Source organism: Penicillium hordei (assembly GCF_028827395.1).
Source record: "Penicillium hordei strain IBT 12815 chromosome Unknown utg000003l_segment0_segment0, whole genome shotgun sequence".
In the NCBI taxonomy this organism is placed as follows: domain Eukaryota; kingdom Fungi; phylum Ascomycota; class Eurotiomycetes; order Eurotiales; family Aspergillaceae; genus Penicillium; species Penicillium hordei.
In genome coordinates, this window is record NW_026623144.1 from 1,586,387 (window position 1) to 1,609,270 (window position 22,884).

The window sequence follows — 22,884 nt, forward strand, 5'->3', positions numbered from 1 at the left end:
GTCGACGCCGATCTATAACTAGACAAAAAGTACGTCGGCGGCGGCGTATTTTTAATAGTATTAATATACGAACGGATCCGATTCGATCCGCTAGTATTGATATTCGAAGAAGCTATCCTTACCGTATAGATATCTTATTTAATCTAGCTAGTCTCCTAGCGTAGCTATTTAAATTGCTGCTTCTAGTCCTGGCCGATCGGGTTCTTAATTAGGTCTGCGGTAAGCTCCTAGATGGATTTAAGATACTCGAGGACTAGCCTCGGGATTTTTATAGAGTTGTTACTACTAATATGGCTTAGTAGCTGGCGTACGTCGTAATTGGCATCTAATATACGCTCGTTAGTATTAGTTGTAGAATTTTCGCGGCCCCCTAAAAGGGGCGGCTATTGGCTCCCTAGCGCTACCATGCCTTTCACCAATACGGAATTGGGGTCAGGAGATAGAGCCGGAAGTTATAGTTAACTTGCAATTAAAATGAGAGCTGTAGCCCTCGGCGTTGTGGTGCAATTTCAAAAATTAGGTTCGCGCAAAGATATGTGTTTTTGGGGCGACTGGTTGATCCCGCTGCAGAATCACATTTTCGATCCACAACTTGTCAGATATCATTTGTCCATGCCGGGAGACAGCGGGGTTCGCATACCTTGCAATCCCATACTCTGCCATCCCAGCTAGGGACCAAGACATCCTTTCCGATGGTACCGCAAATGAGCAATCTTCAATCCGATCCGTACATAGTATGTCGTCTCTTCTTAGTTGCAGGTAATCGATTTTTTTCAGCGCTCACCAAGTTTCTTCTATCAGTCTTCTCATCTAGAGACAGCTCACCAGCAGACGCGTCGCGCTCGGAATCAGTAACTCACATCAACAAAGAAAATGAGCAGTTCGTCAGAGACCACCATCCAAGTCTATCTTCACAGGCCGGGGTATATGTCGCGGAGTCCGTGTTCGGAGAGCCTGTTTGGCTTGTCGGGTCTCCCCTCGCCGCATCCCCAAGTGTGTATGCTGGCGGTCGACCAATCCACTACTTCCCTGGAGATCATTTCTTAGACATACCTTATGGAATTCTCACCCCCGATCGCCCGACAAATACAATGAGCACTTTGACCGATATATCACCGAGGCGATTCCTTACATTAGCTGATCTCAACAGCCTCCGAGAATATTTTCCAGAGGCGGTCGGTGTCCACGTGCTTATCGCAGGTTTCCTACGGCTATATCGGTACAACAATGAATGGGTGGAAGAGTGCCTTTGCGTTATTCTCTCTTAACGATAAGCGAACCGGGGCAAATGGTCAGTGGTATAAGCCTGGAGAACTGACCGACCTCGTCATGGAAACTGAAAAATATCAGTCCAGATCCCTCGGAGCCCATGGCCTCGTTGGCAACCTCGATCCACAAGCCGGACAGATCTGTTACAAGGATAGCGCAGCAACAGGTCATACAACAGGAACGATTGGTCAGACCGAAGCCCTGGTGTTTCTAAAAGGAACGGTAGACATTGCTTCCCCAGAACGGCGCCGACTGATGTTGATAAATCCAAACTCCTTACGCTCCATCCGTACGGCAGGTTTTAGATACCATCGTGCCAACCGGCCTTTTGCCAGGCAGAAAATTAAAAGGTTATATATAGAAAAGTCTCTTGCGCAGAATATGTCTTTTTTGCCGCCTTCGTATATACCTAAAAAGACCATCCAAAAGAGCATCTAAAAATGACTTAATACTATGAACTTACTATATAGAGTAAGTAGTAAAATAAGTATATATTTCTAAAGTGTAATATACTTAGCTATATAACCCCTAAATTGCTTACTTAGATATAGCAAGTAATTTAGGAAGTGATCTATAGGGGGATCCTATATATAAGAAGTAAAGTCATATAAATGATAGGACGGAGAAAGGGTAATTCCGGCTGATAAGTACTTTACCTAGTCCGGTAGTATCGTATTATCTCCGCCTCCTTTATAGTACGAAGGCTTAGCGAGATATCCCCCGACTTTAATTGCCTAGCTACGATAAACTTAGCGGATACTACTGTTATACTATACGTAGCCTTTGCCGCCTTAGCCCGCGCTCTCTCGGCTAGCTTCGTAATCTTAGCCGACGTTTACGTACGGAAGTATTTAATACTATTAGAATCACCTAGTTTAATAATAATCTAGCGGTCCTAGATAAGGTCGGAAGGCGATATAAGGTTAGTCGATGCCGATCTATAACTTAATAAAAAGTGCGTTAGCGGCGGCGTATTTTTAACGGCGTCGACGTATGATCTAACTCGGGTATTCGGTCCGGTAACTATCGCTATTAAGATTCTTACTATATGAATGTTTTACTTGATCTAGCTAGTTTCCTAGCGTAGCTATTTAAATTACTACTTCTAGTCCTAGCTAATAGGGTTCTTAATAAGATCTATAGTAAGCCCCTAAATAGACTTAAGGTATTCGAGTACTAGTCTCGGGACTTTAATAGAGTTGTTACTACTGATATGATTTAGCAACTAGCGTACGTCGTAATTGGCTTCTAATATACGCTCGTTGATGTTACGTGTAGAATTTTCGCGGCCCCCTGAAAGGGGCGGCTACTAGCTCCCTAGCGCTACCATACCTTCCACCAATAAGAAATTGGGGTTAGGAGATGGAGCCGGAAGTTACAATTGACTTGCAATTAAAATGAGAGCTGTAGCCCTCGGTGTTGTGGTGCAATTTGAAAAATTAGATTCGCGCAGAGATAAGTGTTTTTCGGTCTCCGAAGAATATGAAATGCCCCAGCAAACTTGAAATAGTAAGACTTACAAAATCCATATTGCGAACAACACACGTTCAAAGGGCACGTTGCATTGTCGGGGTTCGCGTATTCGCCACAAGGAGCTTTCGCGTCGCAGTTGGAAATGCAGACATCAGCCCCGCAACTCGAGGGGGCATAGGAGCAAACGCCAGTGTTGGAACAACATGCTCCATTTGTGCATGGTACTCCAGGTGCGCAAGTGCCTGTGGGAAGGTCTTGTTTGCGCAGAGAGCCAGAGTCAGAGTCAAGGTTGTCAATTCTTTCCCCTGGATGCTGAGACAATTGCCGGATGAGGGCCACGTTCTCGAACTTGGGCTTGCTCTTTGAATAAGCCTCGTAGAGAGACCGCAGAGCCGAAGACGAGTTCTTTGGCAACTGGGGCGATGGAGTAAACTCTGGCAATTGTGTTGCGTTGTTGCGCTTCCCATGGCTATGGTGCTGTTTATGGCCTTGGGAAATCCCGCAACTTGCAAGAGCAAGAAGCGCTGGCAGAAGCATTCGCATTGAAGCTGCTGCCCAAGCTCAACACGCAGATGGTGTCAATGAGGGACTGATGAACAAAAGCCAATATGGCCTTTGTTGTTGAAGTATTTGGAGCAACGGCGCAGCAGCCTCCAGTCTGTGGGGAAGAAAGGAGTACAATTTCTTTTAACCCAGATAACCGGGAATGACGGCAAAGAAGACGAAAAGCCGGTCACACGCCGCCGCCCTTTATTTTCCATCCACATGGGGTGGACCACTCGTATGTGAAATACGTTAAGTATTACTACAATTAACTAGTTATAGAAAGTGGTATTAATCCTCTATAGATAATATATATCTCTTTATGCTAATACTTGGTAATTCATTCTAGGTACGAATTTATGGTCAAATTAAATCTTTTTAGGGTTATTTGTATGAAATTTTGTATGAAATCTGGCATCATGATGCTAAAATCAGTATAAAATCCACTTAATTCCTACTTCTTACTATGATAATATAATAATACTGAAGATATAGGTTGGTACCTGCGTAAGATACAGTCATTAATCATCTACTTTATGTATGCCAAGACTGTATTTGTGCACAGAAATGGGCTTTTGATGGGCTTTGATGGGCCCCCATTAATGGGTTGTGGGTTGGGCTTTGATGGGCCCATTGATGGGCTATGCAGAGGTCTAGTCCTTATCATCTCCCTTTTTTGTGGGCTGACTGTAGCTACCGTAAACAAGTGTCATCTATTGTGGTCTCGCCATAGTAAAAAACACAGCCCCCGAACTACCTTAGCCACATAGTTCTTGGCCCGTATTAATTCCCCGTATTAATGCCTTCAATTAATGCCTCTATTTCGTTATCTCGAGGCCTCCAATAGATCACATTATCTGTATTGGGCTAATTTACTAAGGTTAACCCGGTTGAAGACATATTGTAGGCAAAAAGGCAGTCAAGAATACAGTTGAAAGGCATTAAAAATGTAGTAAAAAGGGTGAAGCTTTCACTACGGAAAATCAGATAATTTACATGCAGAGTTTTTCATTTGTGGGGTGATATTTTGCGCCAAGCCTGGCTCTCACTAGCGAGAGTACTTGGCAATGCTCGCGATGCGTACCCGCCACGTGTTTGCTTTCTTTCCTACGCTTCCTTGCTCGTTTCAGTGCGCGAGAGCTCGCATCACCAGTTTACAACATTGAACAAATTTACATATAATCGTGAGGTACTTGGGCAGGTAACGGGGGCCCCATAATGATCATGGGCAAACGTGGGCCGTGGCGCGGTCTACCACCCGTAAACGGTTCAACTTCTTATCAATCACTGATCGAATCAACTAAGGTTCAAAATAAGGTTCCAAGGTCCAAACTCTGAGTATGTCACATGACCTCCCATGGAGATAGTCTACCCTTTCTTCTTTTCCTACATAGTTCTTACGACTATCCCATAAAATACACCATATGGTACATATTTCATGATCTCACCTATAATATTGCTTTTTGGTGCTCTCATATATTCCGGCCTTTATCCTCTGTTCCTCGCCAACAGGGCGCTCAACATCCTCCCCTAACTGCCTGATTCCCGCCGTCATTTTCATCAATCATGCAGGATCGGAATATTTCACTCGGGGACCGAGTCAGGAGTGCGTCATATCGTTAATTGACTACCCATTTACGGAATTGAACTGACTGAGGCCTCTTGTTCTAAGGGTTTTTCCTAGGCGCTACTGCGGAGACAGAAGAGGAGCAACGGCTTGTTCAAAAGCTCGGTACGATTCTGCTGGCCCGCTTACAAGCCGTTGAAAAGAGGCTCAAGATTAACATTTGATCCATAGACTTCTACATTCTCGTGAGTTTAAACAGCATTTAAGTTTTGATACCATCGCGTGAAGCAAACTCCTAATTGCGCCTACAGACCTACTGCTGCTTAAGTTACTTTTTTAATTTTCTCGGTGGGTATTATCGTTCGAATACCGTCAGAGGATCTGGTTAGCTTACAATTTCGCCGGTTTCACAGATCGCGCGGCTTTCGCTAACGCCTACGTGAGCAGTCACCTTTATTTCCTTCATGACGCTGGTTTGGGAGAACAACAACACTGCGTGAGTTGTGGCTAGCTAATAAAACATTCTCCATGCAGGTTGCCGGGCTTCGGGAGTCTCTCAATATGAGTGGTAATGACTACAACACCGTTCTCTCCGTCACTATTGCGGGGTATGGTTAATTGCGACTCCTAATGATTTAAGTTCAATTACTAACTGTTACTTTGCGTCTGTAGAATGGCTGTTGGGCAGCTGCCCCACGGGATCATTATTCAACGAGTGCCGCCACGCATTTGGTTCCCCTTGATGGTTGTCATTTGGGCTGGCTTGACAGTAAGCTTGACGATCACCTTCCGTGGCCGTTTCTAACAGAATATTATAGATGGCCAGTGCAGCAGTGAAGTCCGTAACGCAGCTATGCGTTATCCGATTTTTCTTAGGAATGACCGAGGGCAGCACTTACCCAGGGACAATGTACATCATTGGAGCATGGTATAAATCTGACGAGATTTCAAAGCGCACTGCACTCTTCACGGCATCTGGTCAGGTGGGTACAATGTTTGCTGGCGTCATGATGGCTGCCATTCATAAAAGTATGGCTGGCATGGCCAACGTCGAAGGCTGGCAATGGGTTTTCCTCATCGGTAGGGTCTATCTAGTAATCCGCTTTTAACTCTGGGAGGATAATCCGCTGACGGAGGGCCACAGATGGCATCATCACCCTGCCGATTGCAGTATTTGGTTTTCTCTACTTTCCCGACATTCCCGAGAGTACCAAGGCAAAATATCTCACTGCAGATGAGAAGCGGCTTGCTGTCACAAGACTTCCTCGTATCAAGAAGGACGGTCATAACATCATGCCGATGTCACTGTTTAAGCGCGTCCTTTTAACCAAAACCTTGTAAGTCATGCCATTTTTGGAATTAATTCATGCTGACCTTTTAATGAAGTTGGATATTGTTTTTCTGGTCACCTGTCTGTGCAACCATTGAGGCGTTTCCCTTGCAGAATAACTTTCTGCTCTGGCTTAAGCATTACAGGAACCATTTCACCCAAACCAATATCAATACCTATCCTCTCGGGGTTCAAGCTGTAGGAATCGTGGCTAATATGGCCGCAGCTTGGCATATGGATGTTACTGGCAAGCGAGTCCCAATGGCGGTCTTGGCCTGCCTTCTATCAATTGTCGTTGGTAGCATGCTTCTCGTACCGAACTTGTCTTTCACGGGTACCTTCTTTGCTTTTTATCTCGCTGGCACCGCATATATGGTCAACCCGCTCATTTTTGGCTGGGCAAATGTCATCTTACAGCGGAGCGGGGATGATGCTGTGCGCAGTGTGACCCTTTTCGCAATGAACATTGGCTCCATGGTGCTGTGGACCTTTTGGGGTATTTTATTTTACTCTGCCACTGACACTCCGTATTGGAAAAAGGGCTCCATAGTATTAATTGTCTGTTCTGTTGTTATGTTTGGCTATATTTGGCTCGTCTATATGGTATGAGACATACCCTTCTCACGGTGTACTCTGCTGACAGAGGTTTCTTAGCTCGACAAACACTCGGCCAGAAAACAGGTTGACCACGAACTTGAAGAAGAAAATGTATCATCAAACCGTGGGTCTCCGCGAGGCGGACTTGAAAGCTGAGTTTTGACGCTGTGAGAAACACAGCCAAATTTCGTGCCAAGCCCGACGACCACTGTCAGGTACTTAGAAATACACGTTGTCCACGTGTCAACCCATTTTTGGCGTCGATTTCACAGGTCCCTATATTTTTGCTGTAAACTAAAGCTAGTTTGTGTAGCTTAACAAACCTAGCAACCTTAAAAGCCTAGGTAGTAAGCTATCTCACGCCTATCAAAATTTATGGTCAAAAATTAAGTGCTGTGTAGAAAACATACTTCATACCCTAGCTCACGTAGTAGTTTCATCCTGGTTTTTGAGCTATCACTCGGGATCTACATTTCTCGTACGAGATAGGACAGGACACGGTCGCTTCCAGGTAGATTGTAGATGTTGGTTATTTCTACCTTGGAAGGTTTCTTCCTGATTTGATCCGAGAAAGAGTGGGTCTCGCACGAGCACTGGGGCTCGCACGAGGCGGCCCCACACCTCGGCCGAGGTGTATACATGGATGATCATATAGGGTTTAAAAATTTGGAATATATACTACTTGCCAGAAGAGGATTATAATAGGAGCATTCGAAATCACCGACAAGCAATAGTTCCCTCCATAAACAAGATACACCCGAGTCTCCAGCAGCATTCAACACGATGAAATCCCTAAGAAGCACAGAAACAACGCCACAGGACGAGCGAACAGACTCGCCCGACGAACTCACGCAAGGCGATACCAAGGCAGAACTCGGAACCCAGCAAGAAATCGATCCTCATGGTTCAGAACACGTTCGGAGAGGATTTCTCCCGTGGTTATGTTTGGTCCCAGCCTTGCGGGATCCAAGGCATTATACCCCGGGGATGAAGTGGGGGTTGACATTTATTGTGGCGATGGGAGGGCTGGTTGTACCACTGAGTAGTGGTGTTTTGTTTCGTAAGGCGTCCTTTTCCCCAGCCAGAACAAGAAGCTGATATTTTGGATTCCAAACAGCCTGCCTGATAGAGATCGCCAAGGATATGGATACCACCGTGTCAGTGGTGAACTTGTCTATCGCTTTTGGCTCACTCTCTGTCGCTATCACGCCCTTGTGGTGGTCATATCTCGCCGAGATCTATGGTCGTCGACTGGTGTATATATTGTCGTTCTTATTCCTTGGGGTTTTTAACATTCTGGCTGCTATCAGCTCCAATATCGGCATGTTTATCGCCATGCGACTCCTTGGGAGTGCCTCGAGTGCGTGCCTTCAAGCTGTCAGCGCCGGTACCATTTCTGACCTATTCGAAGTGCGAGATCGCGGCAAGGCTATGGGCGTGTTTATGCTTGGTCCTATGCTAGGGCCTATGTTTGCCCCTATCATCGGCGGGGCACTCACTATGCGTTGGAGCTGGCGTAGTACGCAGTGGTTTATGGTTATCTTTGGCTGGGCCGTATTTGTGGTGATGGTCTTCTTCATGCCAGAGACGGCCACTAACCTTGAAGAGAACCACCGCCAGCACCGAAGCGACGCCACTAGCCCCGGCAAGAAAGTCCTATACTTCCTCCTAAAGCCCATGGAAGCTGGCAAGCTCCTCCGATACCCTCCTATCCTTATTACGGTCTATTATACTAGTATCGTCTTCGCTACGTACTACCTTGTCTGCGTCTCTATCGAAGACACCTTCGCCCTGCCACCATACTCCTGGAGACCCGTTATTGTCGGTGTGGCCTATATCCCCGGCGGCCTTGGTCTAATCTTTGGTGCGATTGTTGGCGGCCGCTGGCAGGATTATATCATGGCGCGGACCGCTCGAAAGGAGGGCCGATATGATGATAAGGGAGAGTTGATCCTCTACCCGGTAGATCGTCTAGGTGAGAACTGCCTCTTTGCGGGCATTCTCTTCCCTGGGGCACTCTTGTGGTGGGGATGGACGGCCGATAAGCATAAGTTCTGGCTAGTCCCAGTAAGTTCATTCCTTTCATCGCTCCCTTCCGGCTTCAACCGGGGACTAATCTCCTATATAATAGCTCCTCGGAAACTTCTTCTACGGGGTTGGTGGAATGATTCTTACTAATGTGACCATGACGATGCTGACGGAATTTACACCAAAAAATTCCACCGTCGGCGTCGCGGTGAATAACCTCATGCGAAACAGTCTGTCGTGTGTGAGTGCGGTCATTGCGCAGCCGTTATTTGATGCGATTGGCACGGGTTGGTCGTTCACTGCCGTTTGTTTATTCTGTCTTCTTAGTGGTATTCCGTTGATCCTTCTGCGGATCAAGCGGGATGAATGGAGTCGGCGGATGAAGGCTACGCTGGGGGGCGAGTAGGAGGATTCCCTGGGTTTCTGTGGAAGAGGAGGGGGTGGGAAGCGTGATATCTGATCCACCCTTTGCCCTGAGCGTATGCCTGGTGGTAGCTTCATTTGTCCACTGCCTTCAGTTCGAAATAGGATTGAGCCATCTCCATTTTGAAACAATATCTCCTCACAAGAGTCGCACGCAAAAGGTTGCTCGGTCGGGTATGCCTCGATTTGGTTGAGATGATTGTGAATGAGCCATGTCCGAGGACCCCGGTTGCAGAAGGCAAATATAATCTATATGACATATCATGCGACTTCTGAATTTACGAGTACTCATTCTTTAGTCCTGCGGGAACCTAAGTCTGGGCTAAGCATGTGGACTCTATCTCAAGCCTAGCAGAGGTGTTGGGCCCGAATCTCAGATCTCGGGGAGTAACAAGAACGATGTCCAGGGGACGGTAATATGCGAACAAGAACCAAAGTCCAGTAGCTTAAGTCTATGTGCTTGGGTTCAGTGATATCATAACAGAGGCAGAGGATCCAACACCGGGGACCTAGCGGGTCCTGCGACAGCGGTCTGAAGACATGACAGGTAGCCTGGCCGCCAACTGACGCCCCCTACGATTCCACAACTCGGGCGGTCGCAAATCCTAGCACCAGAGACACCCGATGTCTTGAGACCAATAAGCTGCTTGGAATTGGCTGTTGATAGAACATAAAAGGGAAATTTAACTCCTAGTCCCGGAATCATAATGGCACGCTAAAAGGAATAAAGTGAACCTCGCACCTTACTTCTTCCAACACACCGGAAAGAACGTATCCTGCATTATTCCCAAGGATATCGATCTGACCAAACATAGCGATGGCCTTTGAAACCTTGTCGTTCACAACATGTTGAGAGTCTGTGATATCAAGCTCCAACAGTTCGACATCGTCACAGTGGGACATTTACATGTGGGTGGCTATATAGCCAGTGTCTACAAACTCTACGAGGAACCATCGTGATTTGATATTTCCATTCCAGAAGCAACATGTAGTAACCGACTTGGACAGAAGTCTTCTTCCAAATAACAAGAAGCTCGAGTCAAGATCCGAGTCTCTTATCGAATTTTCCCGAGAATGTCGCTAGTAATCGAGACGGTTTTCCTTAATAACCTTAAGAGCGAGTGCCGTAGTGAAACCACGATCGAAAATCCTTTTTCCTACAATAGGGATAGAATAAAGGTAACCCGGCTCCCATCCACCATCTTCACACTGCATTTCAGTCAAGGTTTTCATGTCTTGGTAGTTGGAAACTCCCATAGCTTGACACACGCTCAATCTCATTCCGAGAACGAGGCTGTCTCCGGGGGCCCCAATACGCTCCTGGATTCGTTCTCGAAGAAGGGGGGCAAATTTCTTCTCCAAATTTGCGTCATGGGTCTGCTTAAGAAGCCGAGATATATAAAACAGAAACCATTCCGCTGTCTGATAGTAATACGTCCCGTCAATGTACGCTCTATACAAAAGAATCTGGTAAATCCAGTCGACGGTTTTCTGGAGCTCGTGCCCACGTCGATGGGTATGAAAGGTGAGAAAAATGTTCACGCAGGCGACTGGATCTACCCGTGGTCTTTCATGATCGAAGTATACCTACCAGTAAAATCCATTAGTTTCGGTTTTCCCATTTTAATCAAGGGCTGTACCTGGATGATGCCATCGGGGCTGAGATATTCAAGCATTTTATCAAGTAACAAATGCACAATTGTATCTTCTTGTGGTACCAATTGCAGCGCTAGTGATGTAGTATCCAAGTCATTTGGAGGGTTCATCTTGGTAAAGGTCGGCTGCTCTATGTCATTTTTCACCGTGTTAGAAGACAATGTTTTTAATATGTATGAGTTACACGATGGAAATTTCCTACCTATGTAGTAATTCCAAGTGTGTTCTTTTGCATAGTCTGGCTTTTTGTATACGATCAATGTCCTATAAAAAATATTAGAATGAACTGTTCAAATATACGTGCAGGACAAAAGTACTCATCGCCTGTGACTTCTAAGATCAAAAGCTGCACATAATTTTCCAGAATAGGCGTACCGCAATCCGTGGAAGGTTGCAGCTTTTTGGCGTTGCGCTGAAGAAATGCATTCCCCGATTCACCGGGTCACTGATAACGTTCAACAAAGTGCGAGGTAGTTCCTGGGAACCATTGAACACGATTCCACGCATACCCAACGAACGGGCCGCGACAACATTTCGAATATCGCTTCCGATAAACACCGAATTTTGGGGTTCTGTCTTGGTGGAGGTCAAAAATTGATGGTAGAATCCAATATGAGGCATTCGTGCCCCAGCTGCGAACGAAGTGAAGATATCATCAAAGCCCTCCAGGAAGTCGCTTCCCCATCGCTTGCGAATGGCATCATAGTCCGGCTTTGCAACATTCCATATGGCTATCATGTTTAAAAGACCTCCCGTTTCCCTTTTCAGCTGACGGATTTTGGAAACCAGGTTTTTGTCATAGTCGATCACATCCCTGAGAGCGGAGACAGCATCTTCCAGCTCAGAAGCATCAAAATCAAACTGCTTGCCGAGCGCCTCATAGCATTGCTGCTCTTTTATCTCATTGCACTCATAGCGCATCCAAGTGGAAGTTGACTGGAGCCGTTTAAGGGGGGGAATGCAGAAAGCCGTATTGGCCAAGTGAGGTATGTTTACCAGTATCCCCTCAACTTGGATGACAATGGTTTGAATCTTCGGGTTTGAATTAACAGCCGTGGATAGCATATTGCGTATAATACTTTTGTATGGGGGTAACTGCTTATGGTTGCAAGGTCGATTAGTTTGAACGCAAAGAAAGGAACGTATGTTAGTAAATCATCAAGAAAGGAAGCAGACCTTTGTGTGGACTGTAATAGCGATCTCACAAGCGGCATTGGCCGATAGAGGGGAATTGTGAGGTTGTGGGAAATGGCACACAAGGAAGCGAAGGATGGCGGCTCAGTGAAGTGGCTCACACGATTCGAGTGAGCCGGGTTTAAAGTTGGATCGTTTCTCGTCGCCATAGCTGGGCTGTCCGGGTCTCGAGGTACACCAAAATACATGAGATTTTGGGCTAGTGTACTATTCCTAAGACATGGTAAGTTTTTAACGGTATATCTGCAGTGACGATCCCTCAATCCGGTGAGGGTTACGAGAGGTCCATACAATTTGATTGGTTCGCCTTCGCGTATGCAATTTTGAGTCATGGACAGATAAGAGGTTTATAGTCCACATCCCGTCCATTTTGAATCTTCTTTGAAGCTAGTCTTAATCTGTCCTTAATCCGCCTTACATCCACAGTAGAGCGGAGCATTCTGTCAGTACATGGTGGAGACAGAATGCTGTACTTTACCCAGAAAACCCTGTGACACTTGGTATCAAGCATACCATACAAAAGTACATAATACAGTTTCATCGTTGGGCTTTTGTCATTTGTCAGACTGGCCCTAAACAGGAACCGAGGTTTTTGTTATGATCTACAACATAGTGGTAAAATAGGCCATTTTATCTCAACATCGGTCATCCATACCATACATTGTTATCAGAGACTTCAATCATATTCCTTTGTGCGAGCTTTCTACCTCTCCTTTCTATTTCTCTTTAGATCCGTTGCTAAGTTATTAACTTATATAAAACATTTAATGATAAGCAGCATCAATTGCTAACAACCCCCTCACAACGGCGGCTGTCTCGTCGCCTGATCTGAATTGCACTCCATGCATACCAACCATCTCCGCTGCCTGTATATTCTCCATCTTATCATCAATGAAAAGCACCCTGTCTGGATTTTCTGTCATCCCAATCTCCCTTAGCACATGTTCGAAAAACTGCAATTCCGGCTTTCGCATCCCGACATGTGCAGAGACAAAGGAGCCATCAAATAAATCCCACGGAAAATAATCTAATTGACGTAGATAGGCGAAGTCTTCCCTGGACATGTTGGACATGACGTATAGTCTCAGGTCATTATTATCATGATCCATATACTTTGAAGCAGTTTTTTTGATATCATGCAGCAGCTGCGTCAGGATCGGGTCGTTTTTTAGGGACTTTCGAGCTTCGTCAAATACATCCGATACATCTCGAACCGAGACAGTAGAGAACGCCTGCATGAGCTGCGCGTAGCAGTCCGAGATGGATATTTCTCCGCGCTCAAACGAGAACCAGGTCGGGTGGGAGATCATAGCTTTGATGGTGGATGGGGGCACGCTGGTGGTAGTGGGTGGGCACCAGCTGAAGAGTACATCGCCGATATCAAAAATCACGGCCTTGTATCTTCTGGGTCGTGCCGCGTGTGGTTCCGACATGGAGGATGAGTGAGAGTTATGGCGCTGATTAGAGAAATGGGGCTTCAGAGAGGAAAGCATAGATGATGATAGACGACTCGGTGAGTGTCGATGTGAACCGACGCTATATGGATCTCGGTGGGAGTCGATGGAAACTTGGACAGGACAGGACTATTGATTGACCTTCGCTTATGGCATGTGCCTGACGGACATCTGGGGCATTTCCCACAGAAATAACTTCGTATAGATACAGTATCAATTATGGAAATCCTGCGTAGATTAATCCAGTGTTCTGGGTGTTTACCAGTCGGATGCGCTTGAGAGTAGCGGTGTGACGTTATTGCGCACTAGCTTCAAAACGGAGAGGTGCCACAAAGCGTAGAGGATTTCATGGTTGATAGTTTCAGTGCCAAAAGTATGACGATCATGAAGATCCTGTACATATTCTGATGATCAGTTACCTTGGGATTATTCACAATTAGAATCTGCGAAATCTCTTAGCGCAGGCTTGACCTTCAACTCGGCCTCAACCCTGGGCCATAAAAAAGAGACATGAGTCAGACCGGTGAAGGTGTGCATGCTGTTGTGGTTCTGTGTGCCTCTAATGTTGCGCACCAGGGAGCTAAGGTTAGTGGCTTCACAACCAAATTGGCATATGACCGTTCCCCAATATATTACTAACCTATTCCTCAGGATAAATGGTATTCTCGTGGTTATCGGTATCCATAGGAGAACCTGTCAATCAAGGCTCTCGACATCCTCCTGGGAAAGTATCGTATTATGGGTGCGAGCAGTGGTACACTGCAATAGATGCGGGAGCTCATTGAATTCAGCTATGAGCATGGAATGAAAGCGCACATGACAACCTTCAGCGATATTGAGGACATTCAAAATATCATTGACTTGCTAGAGAACGGCAAGACCGCTGGTCCATTTGGTATAGTTTTCCAGTCTTCGCAATATATATCGAAAATGAAAAGAACTCGGTGTAGCAGGACCTCGCTATTGCATCAATAGTATCATTAATATCCATATGTTTTGTTAATACCTTTGGAGAACTCGTCCGGGGTCAGATCCATGAGGTCCACGCCGGATTTGATACCCTCGTGGCCAGCAATCCGGATGACTAAAAGCCAAGAAATTCCAGGATCAACAACCTCAGGTCCAGGGATTCAAAATGAGGAATTCCATCACTTCCTTCCCCCTAAAAGCTCCAGAGCTCAGGTAAATAACCTTGTATATAAAAATGCAGTCGCGACCGGAGTCTTCCGGGGCAAGTGCGCGATCACCCTCACCGGATAAGTCGTCAACATCCGAGTATCCCTTGCACGAGATCGGGTCGCAGTACAAGGATGAAGCCCGCGACAGCGATGAGCTAAGCTTGGACTTGGAAATAGGCGATGTGCCTCTTCTTCCCTCGGAAGGTCAGGGCATGGAGCCTCAATCGGAGAGATTCGAGCGCGATCCGCCGTTTTCCTGTACGCCCTCGGGATTCTGTGCATGGCTCCGAGGCCCGACGCCGGCGCATGTCTACCACATTAATCCTTGGTTCCCACGTTTACAGGCTGCGCCGGCGCGTCTGATTGACCAAAAATTTCCGCGCAGAAGTTCAAAGATCGCCCTCCTTTTTGGTGGTTTAATCTTTTGGATTGTCGTGTTCTTCGCGTCCTTAAAAGCTTCTGTCGCCGGCCAAGAGGTTCCAGGGTATGGGCAGCCGGTCAAGCTGTCGTGTCACCACCGTTTATGGTGTGTTTCTATTTTTATCCCTAAGCAGATCATCTAACCTTGTGAACCTAACCATATCTTTTTTTAGGAGCAACGCCACGAACTGTGGACTGAATGGTGATCTTTGTCGCCCATTCGAGGACCAATCCTTCGCGTTCCGTTGCCCATCTGGCTGTGCCGCAGCGATTCTTCTTGAGCCGTATGTTGTTGGCGACCAGGAGCTCAATTACCGACCGTTAGTCGTGGGAGGTAAGCCATTCAAGGTAGATGGTCATCACGGCGGCATTTACCGCGGCGATTCGTCAATTTGCGCGTCGGCACTGCATGCAGGTCTAATTGATGACGCGAGGGGCGGATGTGGCATCCTGCACCGCACCGGCGAGCAGAAAAACTTCCCTTTTATCATGCAGCATGGAATTGAAAGTATCGAGTTTCTCTCGAGCTTCCCGATGTCATTCCGACTCGATAATGAAGCGTCATCCCCAGACTCGAACGAGACAAAATCCATTAAGTGCTCTGATGCGCGCTGGTCGCTCTTCGCCTTCACATTGATATGGACCACCATCTTGTCATTAGTCGTGACATCGGCACCGGCATTCTATTCCATGATATATTTTATTGTCTGGTTCCAAGTCGCCATGGCGTCCGACCCACCTTCTATAGGGAGCTATTATGATCTTGTGTCAATCGCGCTTGGTCGATTCCTACCTGGTGCATTTGTGGGATTCGTGCTGTATTACTTCTGCGTCCGGCATACGCTAAAAGATTTGGATGCACACTGGGACAAGACTGTCCTGTGGCTGGGCGGCTGCTGGGTTGGCGCCCTAAACACAGACACATTCGATCGCATTCCAATCTCTCGCCTCACGCCCCACGATATCCAGCAGCAACCGGGTGCTCTCACGGCTCTCATCATTGTAGTTGGGTCTTTGGTCACAATCGCTTTTGGTCAAGCACATTGTTTCCGTCGCGAGGGCCGCTTTTTTCCTACAATAAGCATATACGGCGTCCTTGTTGCAGTTGTTCTTCTTCTTGTCGCCGTTCCGCATATGAACCTACGCATTCACCACTATATTCTGTCTCTTCTCTTCCTGCCTGGAACAACTATGCAGACTCGACCCAGCCTCCTATACTCAGGCATCCTTATTGGTCTTTTTATAAACGGCATCGCCCGCTGGGGCTTTGATTCGATTCTCCAAACTCCAGGCGCTCTCCTTGATGGTGCCAAACTCGGTACCGTTCCACCAAAGATATATCCTCCTTCCTTGACGGATGTGAACAACCTCGTCTTCTCGTTCCCGGACCTTGAGCCCCATGCCGACGGCCTCAGTGTCTTAGTCAATGACGTCGAGCGCTTCCAAGTCTTCCGACCTAAGGATGGCCAGCCTTTGCCAGATTTCACTTGGTCTCGTACCTATCCCAATGAGCTAGAGTATTTCCGTTTTGGGTTCGTTCATACTAATCCTTTGGGCGGTCTTTGGTATGAAGACTTTTCTCCACCTGCCGTTTGGGAAGCTGACGGTAATTTTGTTTTCCCTGATCCTGAGATCTCCGAGGATCCTGAATCCGAATCCGAATAGGCAACTGTGGTATATGTCATCTGTACATACTGTCATTCTTCTGTCGCAATTAAATGTAGATATTTTTGATAGACTTGCGACGCGCGGGCTCTAGGCTATTGAGTGTTTGGTGCTAGTTATCTTTCCTCCGGGGGTTAGACCCTCATATAGTAAGTTCTAAAGTTCTTTCCTGCTGGCAACCGTGTGGGATCAGTATTTAGACACCCGTCAGATTGGACTACCACATCACTCCGAGGTTGCCCATGTGAAATTCTGTGGGTTATTGTGGTTGAAATAAACATGCGCCGGATTACGGTCCGTGCTATTAACTCCAACTGTTGGTGACATAACTTTTAGTGACCTTTACGCGGAACTCGTTTCAACCTCAGTGAGAGTTACAGAGACTAGTGATTGTAGAGGTTGTCAAAAGAGGTAAAAGATTCCCCCCAAGATGAAGGTAAGGATGTAGGTCTGTACTTTATATGTTCACAACCAAAGATTGTAGGTTGTGCCACCATTTGCCGGAAGCACTTCGCGATGATAAGCGTTTCTCGCACATCACACGCGTCATCTTGTAGTATAAAATCCATTGTCACCACCCTATATGAATACATATACCTACAAAGTTAGACTAAAAGCAACAGTGAAGAAATGTCATCCCTTGAAATAGCCATGACACGATACCTGTACAATACTTTGCTTTCCGCCATCCTCTATGACCAAAGCCGTGAGCTTTCCTCCCGTCACACAACCTGAGTCAAGACCCTTTGTAAATGTGCGGATAGAAAGGGAGGTAGAAGCATCGTGGCCATAGACAACAGTCATGGTGTTTGAAAAGGGATCTTCAGAAGTCTCGAGGCTAAAGTATAGTTTCGATTGATGTTTATCGAACATCTAAATTTAACGTACATCAGTATGACGACAAAGTTAATGGGGATGGAGGAGAAAGCTCAGTCATACTTTAGCCCAATTCATGCCTTTCTTTTTCGGACTGGGTACATGTGTATCTGAATCAATGGTGCGCATAGTCATCACGCTGGACGCATCTTGCTTTTCAAGGTCAATGCCCGGTACTAGGCCGGCATGAACGACAACCACCTGGCCCATGCCTGGAATTTGGCCGACGTTTAGGATCATTGGACAGTTCTCCAACCACTGAGCTTGCTCTTCGCTCAAAGAGCGTGCGAGTGCACGCTCGGCAAGTTCTCTAGATGAGAAACCAGAGTACCTACCCTCATCAGGGGTTGTGAGGGTTTGGGTGTTCACCATCTCTTGCCGGAGAAGCAGAATCCGGTCCTCGTGGTTCCCACGGACACTAGATGCCGAATTCTCCCGAGCTAAATCCACGACCCCTTTGCTGTCTGGTCCTTTGTTGATCATGTCACCGACAAAAATAAGGTGATCGCCGTCTTTTTGGTTGAAGGAGACTTTTTCAAGAAGTTGCACCACTTTTGTGGGCTTGTCAATTCCAAGGATTCCCGTAGTTTAGGAGGTATTTCTTACACTCATCTTTACAGCCGTGCACATCGCCCACAAAGATTAGCCGTTTCCGACTCGTTTCCCCCTGATCCACTCTTGCCATATCCACAGGCACCAGGTTTGGGTCCAGTGTACGGATTTGAACTAAGCCGTTGGCGTGAGGGGGCGAATGCAATAGCGAGTTTTGGACTTGTAGTTGAGGAGAAAGTAGCATTCGCCAACCGATCCATGCAAATATAAACAACGCGCCGTAGATCAGCATGTGCCGGAAGCGCGGCGCGAAAGCTACCAAGAGAGCCATTTGGGGCCATTCCAAGGATTTGATGTCATCCGCGGGGGAGCTGGAGGCGTGTTGGGGATTTTTAGGGGCTTTATACTGCCACGCATTTCTGGCGGAATCAATCAGGGGGCGAGAATATTGTGGAAATTGATTTGAGTAGGAGGGATGGTGAGTTGTGGTCGGGTGGAAGTCATCATCCGGGGACTCGAGGTCCTGCGGATGGGAGTCGCCAGACGCCATTGGGCTACGTCCGAGTTTGGCTTTATATCTTTGAATCAGATTGTACTGTATAGTTCATATGTACCGCATTTATCCGCTGGAAGTGAGAGACCGTAGGTGAATGTGAAGATTTAGGCGTAGATGTAGGCGTAGATTTAGGCAGAAATTAACCTCGCGCTCTGACGTTTATCGTGACCCGCTTTCTTCTGTTAGGTCCAGAGCTGGCAATGCTTGATTTGTTTATCTTCCTTTTTTAAACTGGACTTTTGTTCTTTTGATTTATTTGTACATTTTAACACTATCCGCGGTACTGGTCATACTCCTCTGCTTCCCGTCTGCGCAGGTTTACACGCTGGAGCACAGCCTCATCATATACCTCTTCCACCTTCTTGCCACCCTTGAGCACCTCTTTTTCGTGGCGGAGTGCTTCCTCCTTGGTCATGCAGACCATGTCATTGATATCCATCGGGACAGTCTTTTGTCCCTCTTTCTCAAGGCTCAGATCCATGTTCCATCCGTGAGAAGGAGTTTGCCAGGGAATGAGAGCCAGTCTGTTAGACAAGCCACTGATCGGACTCTTCCCCCGGTACACTTCTTCCACAAGGAATGCGATATCATCCTTGCTGAGTGGTACACGAAGCCCCACAGTATCTTGGCCGGTGACTTGTCTAATCATTCGTTCATACAAGCTTAGCAAAGCAGCCAAGATGGTATCATAGAGTTTCTCGCGGCCCTTGGCGCCCATGTTGTAGTCAAGCGGGTAGCCAGTAATAGTGCAGATAACGTGGTTGGCTACTGTATAACCAAACACTGCGGGCATAGTCCCCAGTACTGGGAGAATGCGGGCTCGGAAGTCAGGCAGAACTCCAAGCTCACCAACTTGACCTTTGGTGAATTCATCCTCGGGGAGAGGGAGTAGGGTAGCCTTGCCCGGGCCTGGTTTCTCTGTCGAAAACACGGCTGCAACGCCAGACGAAACGCCAAGAAGCTTCAGTCTGCGGCGTGTACTGCGGGACAAAGGATCATCGGTGCTGAGGGAGATGTCACCGACCACGACGCGAGTCGGGTCTGACTTGCATCCTGCGCCCATCGACGAAATCACAGGCAAGGAGTTCGAGTGGCAGTAGTGCAGCAATTCTACCTTGGACGTAATGTTGTCGATACAATCAAGCACGAAATCTGGCCGACGGCCCTCCCCATCGTGTGTTAGAGACCATGGGCCGAGAAGGTCCCCAGACGCGTCCTTTCCATAGAGCTCATTCCGGCAATCGAAGGTGACCCACGGTGCGATTTGTTCCAATCGCCTCCGGATGCAATGGACCTTCGGTGTACCAACATCAGCCAATGTCGCAAGAGCGTGTCTGTTCAGCGATGAGAGTGTGACTTGATCGAAATCGATGAGTCGGATTTTGGACACGCCCGACCGGGCCAGTGAGGCAGCGGCATGCGAGCCGACACCACCACAGCCGACAACAACAACGAATGATGATCGAAGCTTGGCAAGACCTTCGTCGCCGAGGAACACACGGTTGCGGGCGAGTTGTTCAAGAATCAAGTCTACCAAAGCGAGACAGGCGGAGTGAGACAGGTTCCAGAAGCAATTCATAGAGTCACATACCATCATCGTAGTCTCCTTGTTGCGCTCTGCGAGCCAAAGCTGCACTGCGCTCATCTTCCTTGCTCAGCTGTACTCCGTTCGAGGCAGCGCCAAAATCGGTGAGCTATAGTCCGCGGAATCAGTTTTCTTTTCTTTTGTCCTATAGATTGGTAGGCTAGATGCGCAGCTTCATTGGCGCAGCTCACCATTTCTGCGGGATGCAAATCATCTGGACTTGGAATCGAAGCCTTCAGGTCATGAACAGCTTCCTTGCGTTTGTATGACTGGTACCCGAAGATAGCACCTGCGACAGCTGCGCCTGATACGACAGCCGCTGTCGCAAGCTGCCCGTGGGTCGAACCAGCCTGGCGGTGGAGCCAAGAAGACATGCTAGCAATAACACCGTTATCTTCCGTGTTCTGGATGTCTCTCGGTTCGCTGTTGTTTTCGTGGGAGTTGCTTCGATCAGGTTCGGTATATCTGGTATCCTGTTCGTCAGAATCGAATCCGTAGTCGAGGTCGGCGTCGTTGGGCTCTTGCCACCACTTGGATGCTGGGGGAGCCATTATGAATGTGGGATGTACTGACCATCACAAGTAGCCGACCGCTGCAGGCATGAACCCTTAATAACGGAATGTATATGCAAGCCAATGCGTTCATCAGTGGAACCACGCTGGTTATCACGTGCCATCGTCCTGGGCAATTGTGCGGGGACTAAGTAAGGCGGTAGGATAGGCGGTGATGTGCTCACTACGCGCCGTGGCAGCGTGCCCACTGAGCGTCTTGACAACATGGATGCTATCCCCCAAAACTTGCAATTCCGACTCCCCAGCCAATTATCCCCTGATGGTGTCAAATATGCTCTTGGATCATCTCATCTGATAGGAAGTTGTTGTTGACAACCAAATGCAGCTATCATTCTCGATGTCCCACTGCAGAGCCTTTCCGAGAAAGTCGCATCTAGGTGCAGCTTGATGTTGAATCTGATAATACCTTGCCAGTCAATGCCAGCAACTACCTCTTATCGTTTGAGACGATGCAAGATCGACCTGGTCGGGGACTTCTCCGCTATTTATTACGAGAGGTATGTATGTTTTTTCATCCTGTTTCTCTGGTCTTCGGTTACAATGCAGATTCAATGGGATATCATGTGCCTAGTCTTGATGACGATAAACCTCACAAGAGCTTCTCATGACATGTCGGTTGAATAAACCCGTCGGGCATGGACTTCATCCCCCTGATACGTCGGAGTGGAAGAAGACATCGGCACCACAGTGTGTGATTGAGCAATGAACAGAGATCTGAAGAGACTCGGACCTTTGATATTTCTTGCTATGTGTTGTTTTGGCATCATGTCAATATTTAATGTGTTCAACTTCAACTAACATCACTCAGCGTTGCTGTACATATTCTAGATCTCCAAAATCTCACATCTCCTTCGGTTTTCTTCCCTATTCCCTTCCAGTACGATATTCAGCATGAGATGTTTCAGACTCTTCTCATGTAATAGCCCAGTGATGAGAAAATACAGTTACATACTCCGAGGCCCTGTATATGTGCTTCGTCTGTACGCCTTTCAAGGAAACGACAAGCACGCCGGTGACGAGTGACAAAACATGGTAGTTTTCAATCTGAGGGCATATTTTTCTACCAATCTGTGATTGGTGATCTTGGAGCCTCCTTCAAATCAGCACATGGTGCTTCTTCTATATAGTCAGGTTCCTGCTTTCTAATGACTCTTGGCCTTGGTGCGATATACCAAATACAAATTGTTCAATTTTTTCAACTAAGGTCTTTTTGATCTTGTATAAAATTCATGGAGACAAGCATGACTTGGTTGTTACACCTTGCAAAAGCTAATAGAAGCTTGTAGCTGACCCGACATCATCATATAAACATCCTCCCTAGGCCTCACAAACCCAGCGAGATTGTCCAGGTCACAGGTTTATGTTCGGCTCAACTAAATCTGTCGACAAGTCGCTTGGCGTGTCATTCTTGAAGTCCAATTCCCAATCAATATTGGGTCCCTTGAACTCGTCGCCTATCAAACCCTAGAAAACAAGAATAATAAGGAATAATGCCACTAAAACAGGCGCACTATAGTTCATCGAGCCCAAGGCAACTGGAAGTTCAGGCGGGAAACAGCTCATAATTCCCAGGACTGTAATCCACAGCGGCGCAAAAACATTGCAGATATTTCCCCATCGACTAAGACCGAGTGGTCGTTTTGGTAGACACTGTGCACGACCTCGCGTGACGAGGATAGCCGGGGGAATAGCGTAACTCAAGTTCAATAACGTAACGGCAGAGGTAATGATGGAGTTGAAGGCCGTAGTGCTATCAAGATATATGAGGCCATAAATAGCAGCAAAAGCAGTAGAGGCTATTGTTGTGCGAAGCGGGAATTCAAGCCGCTTGTCTATGTTATCGAAGAAATCGGGAAATGGAATACCTCTGTCTCTGGAGAAGGCCCATGTAAGACGCCCACAGGTGAGCCAGTGTGGAGGAAGACATGCTGCGTATATGACTGTCA

General features: G+C 47.1%; 7 protein-coding genes across 7 annotated transcripts; 3 read left to right on the forward strand and 4 right to left on the reverse strand.

Moving 5' to 3' along the window:
* Window positions 1-5,380: 5,380 nt before the first annotated feature.
* On the forward strand, window positions 5,381-6,935 carry N7537_005842 (Major facilitator superfamily domain general substrate transporter; the record flags this gene model as incomplete). The annotated part of the gene is made up of 6 exons (XM_056896899.1): window positions 5,381-5,460; window positions 5,525-5,621; window positions 5,671-5,932; window positions 5,997-6,189; window positions 6,239-6,785; window positions 6,837-6,935. The coding sequence occupies 6 exons, from the start codon at window positions 5,381-5,383 to the stop codon at window positions 6,933-6,935; spliced, it is 1,278 nt and encodes a 425-aa protein (XP_056752684.1).
* A 549-nt stretch (window positions 6,936-7,484) lies between these two features.
* Window positions 7,485-9,213, forward strand: N7537_005843 (MFS transporter; the record flags this gene model as incomplete). The annotated part of the gene is made up of 3 exons (XM_056896900.1): window positions 7,485-7,839; window positions 7,897-8,846; window positions 8,911-9,213. Coding segments are annotated over 3 exons (1,608 nt in total), but the record flags the coding sequence as incomplete, so codon positions are not given.
* Window positions 9,214-9,705: 492 nt separating this feature from the next.
* On the reverse strand, window positions 9,706-10,133 carry N7537_005844 (uncharacterized protein; the record flags this gene model as incomplete). Its single annotated transcript, XM_056896901.1, has 2 exons — window positions 9,706-9,887; window positions 9,992-10,133. The coding sequence occupies 2 exons, from the start codon at window positions 10,131-10,133 to the stop codon at window positions 9,706-9,708; spliced, it is 324 nt and encodes a 107-aa protein (XP_056752686.1).
* A 177-nt stretch (window positions 10,134-10,310) lies between these two features.
* On the reverse strand, window positions 10,311-13,573 carry N7537_005845 (uncharacterized protein; the record flags this gene model as incomplete). Its single annotated transcript, XM_056896902.1, has 5 exons — window positions 10,311-10,817; window positions 10,871-11,084; window positions 11,204-11,298; window positions 11,325-11,964; window positions 12,873-13,573. The coding sequence occupies 5 exons, from the start codon at window positions 13,571-13,573 to the stop codon at window positions 10,311-10,313; spliced, it is 2,157 nt and encodes a 718-aa protein (XP_056752687.1).
* Window positions 13,574-14,738: 1,165 nt separating this feature from the next.
* On the forward strand, window positions 14,739-16,797 carry N7537_005846 (LCCL domain-containing protein; the record flags this gene model as incomplete). The annotated part of the gene is made up of 2 exons (XM_056896903.1): window positions 14,739-15,238; window positions 15,306-16,797. The coding sequence occupies 2 exons, from the start codon at window positions 14,739-14,741 to the stop codon at window positions 16,795-16,797; spliced, it is 1,992 nt and encodes a 663-aa protein (XP_056752688.1).
* Window positions 16,798-17,430: 633 nt separating this feature from the next.
* N7537_005847 (putative serine/threonine-protein phosphatase) lies at window positions 17,431-18,775 on the reverse strand (the record flags this gene model as incomplete). The annotated part of the gene is made up of 3 exons (XM_056896904.1): window positions 17,431-17,670; window positions 17,737-18,224; window positions 18,280-18,775. 3 exons carry the CDS (start codon window positions 18,773-18,775, stop codon window positions 17,431-17,433), a joined length of 1,224 nt encoding a protein of 407 aa, XP_056752689.1.
* A 277-nt stretch (window positions 18,776-19,052) lies between these two features.
* Window positions 19,053-20,917, reverse strand: N7537_005848 (tRNA threonylcarbamoyladenosine dehydratase; the record flags this gene model as incomplete). The annotated part of the gene is made up of 3 exons (XM_056896905.1): window positions 19,053-20,311; window positions 20,373-20,475; window positions 20,558-20,917. 3 exons carry the CDS (start codon window positions 20,915-20,917, stop codon window positions 19,053-19,055), a joined length of 1,722 nt encoding a protein of 573 aa, XP_056752690.1.
* Between the last annotated feature and the right edge of the window lie 1,967 nt (window positions 20,918-22,884).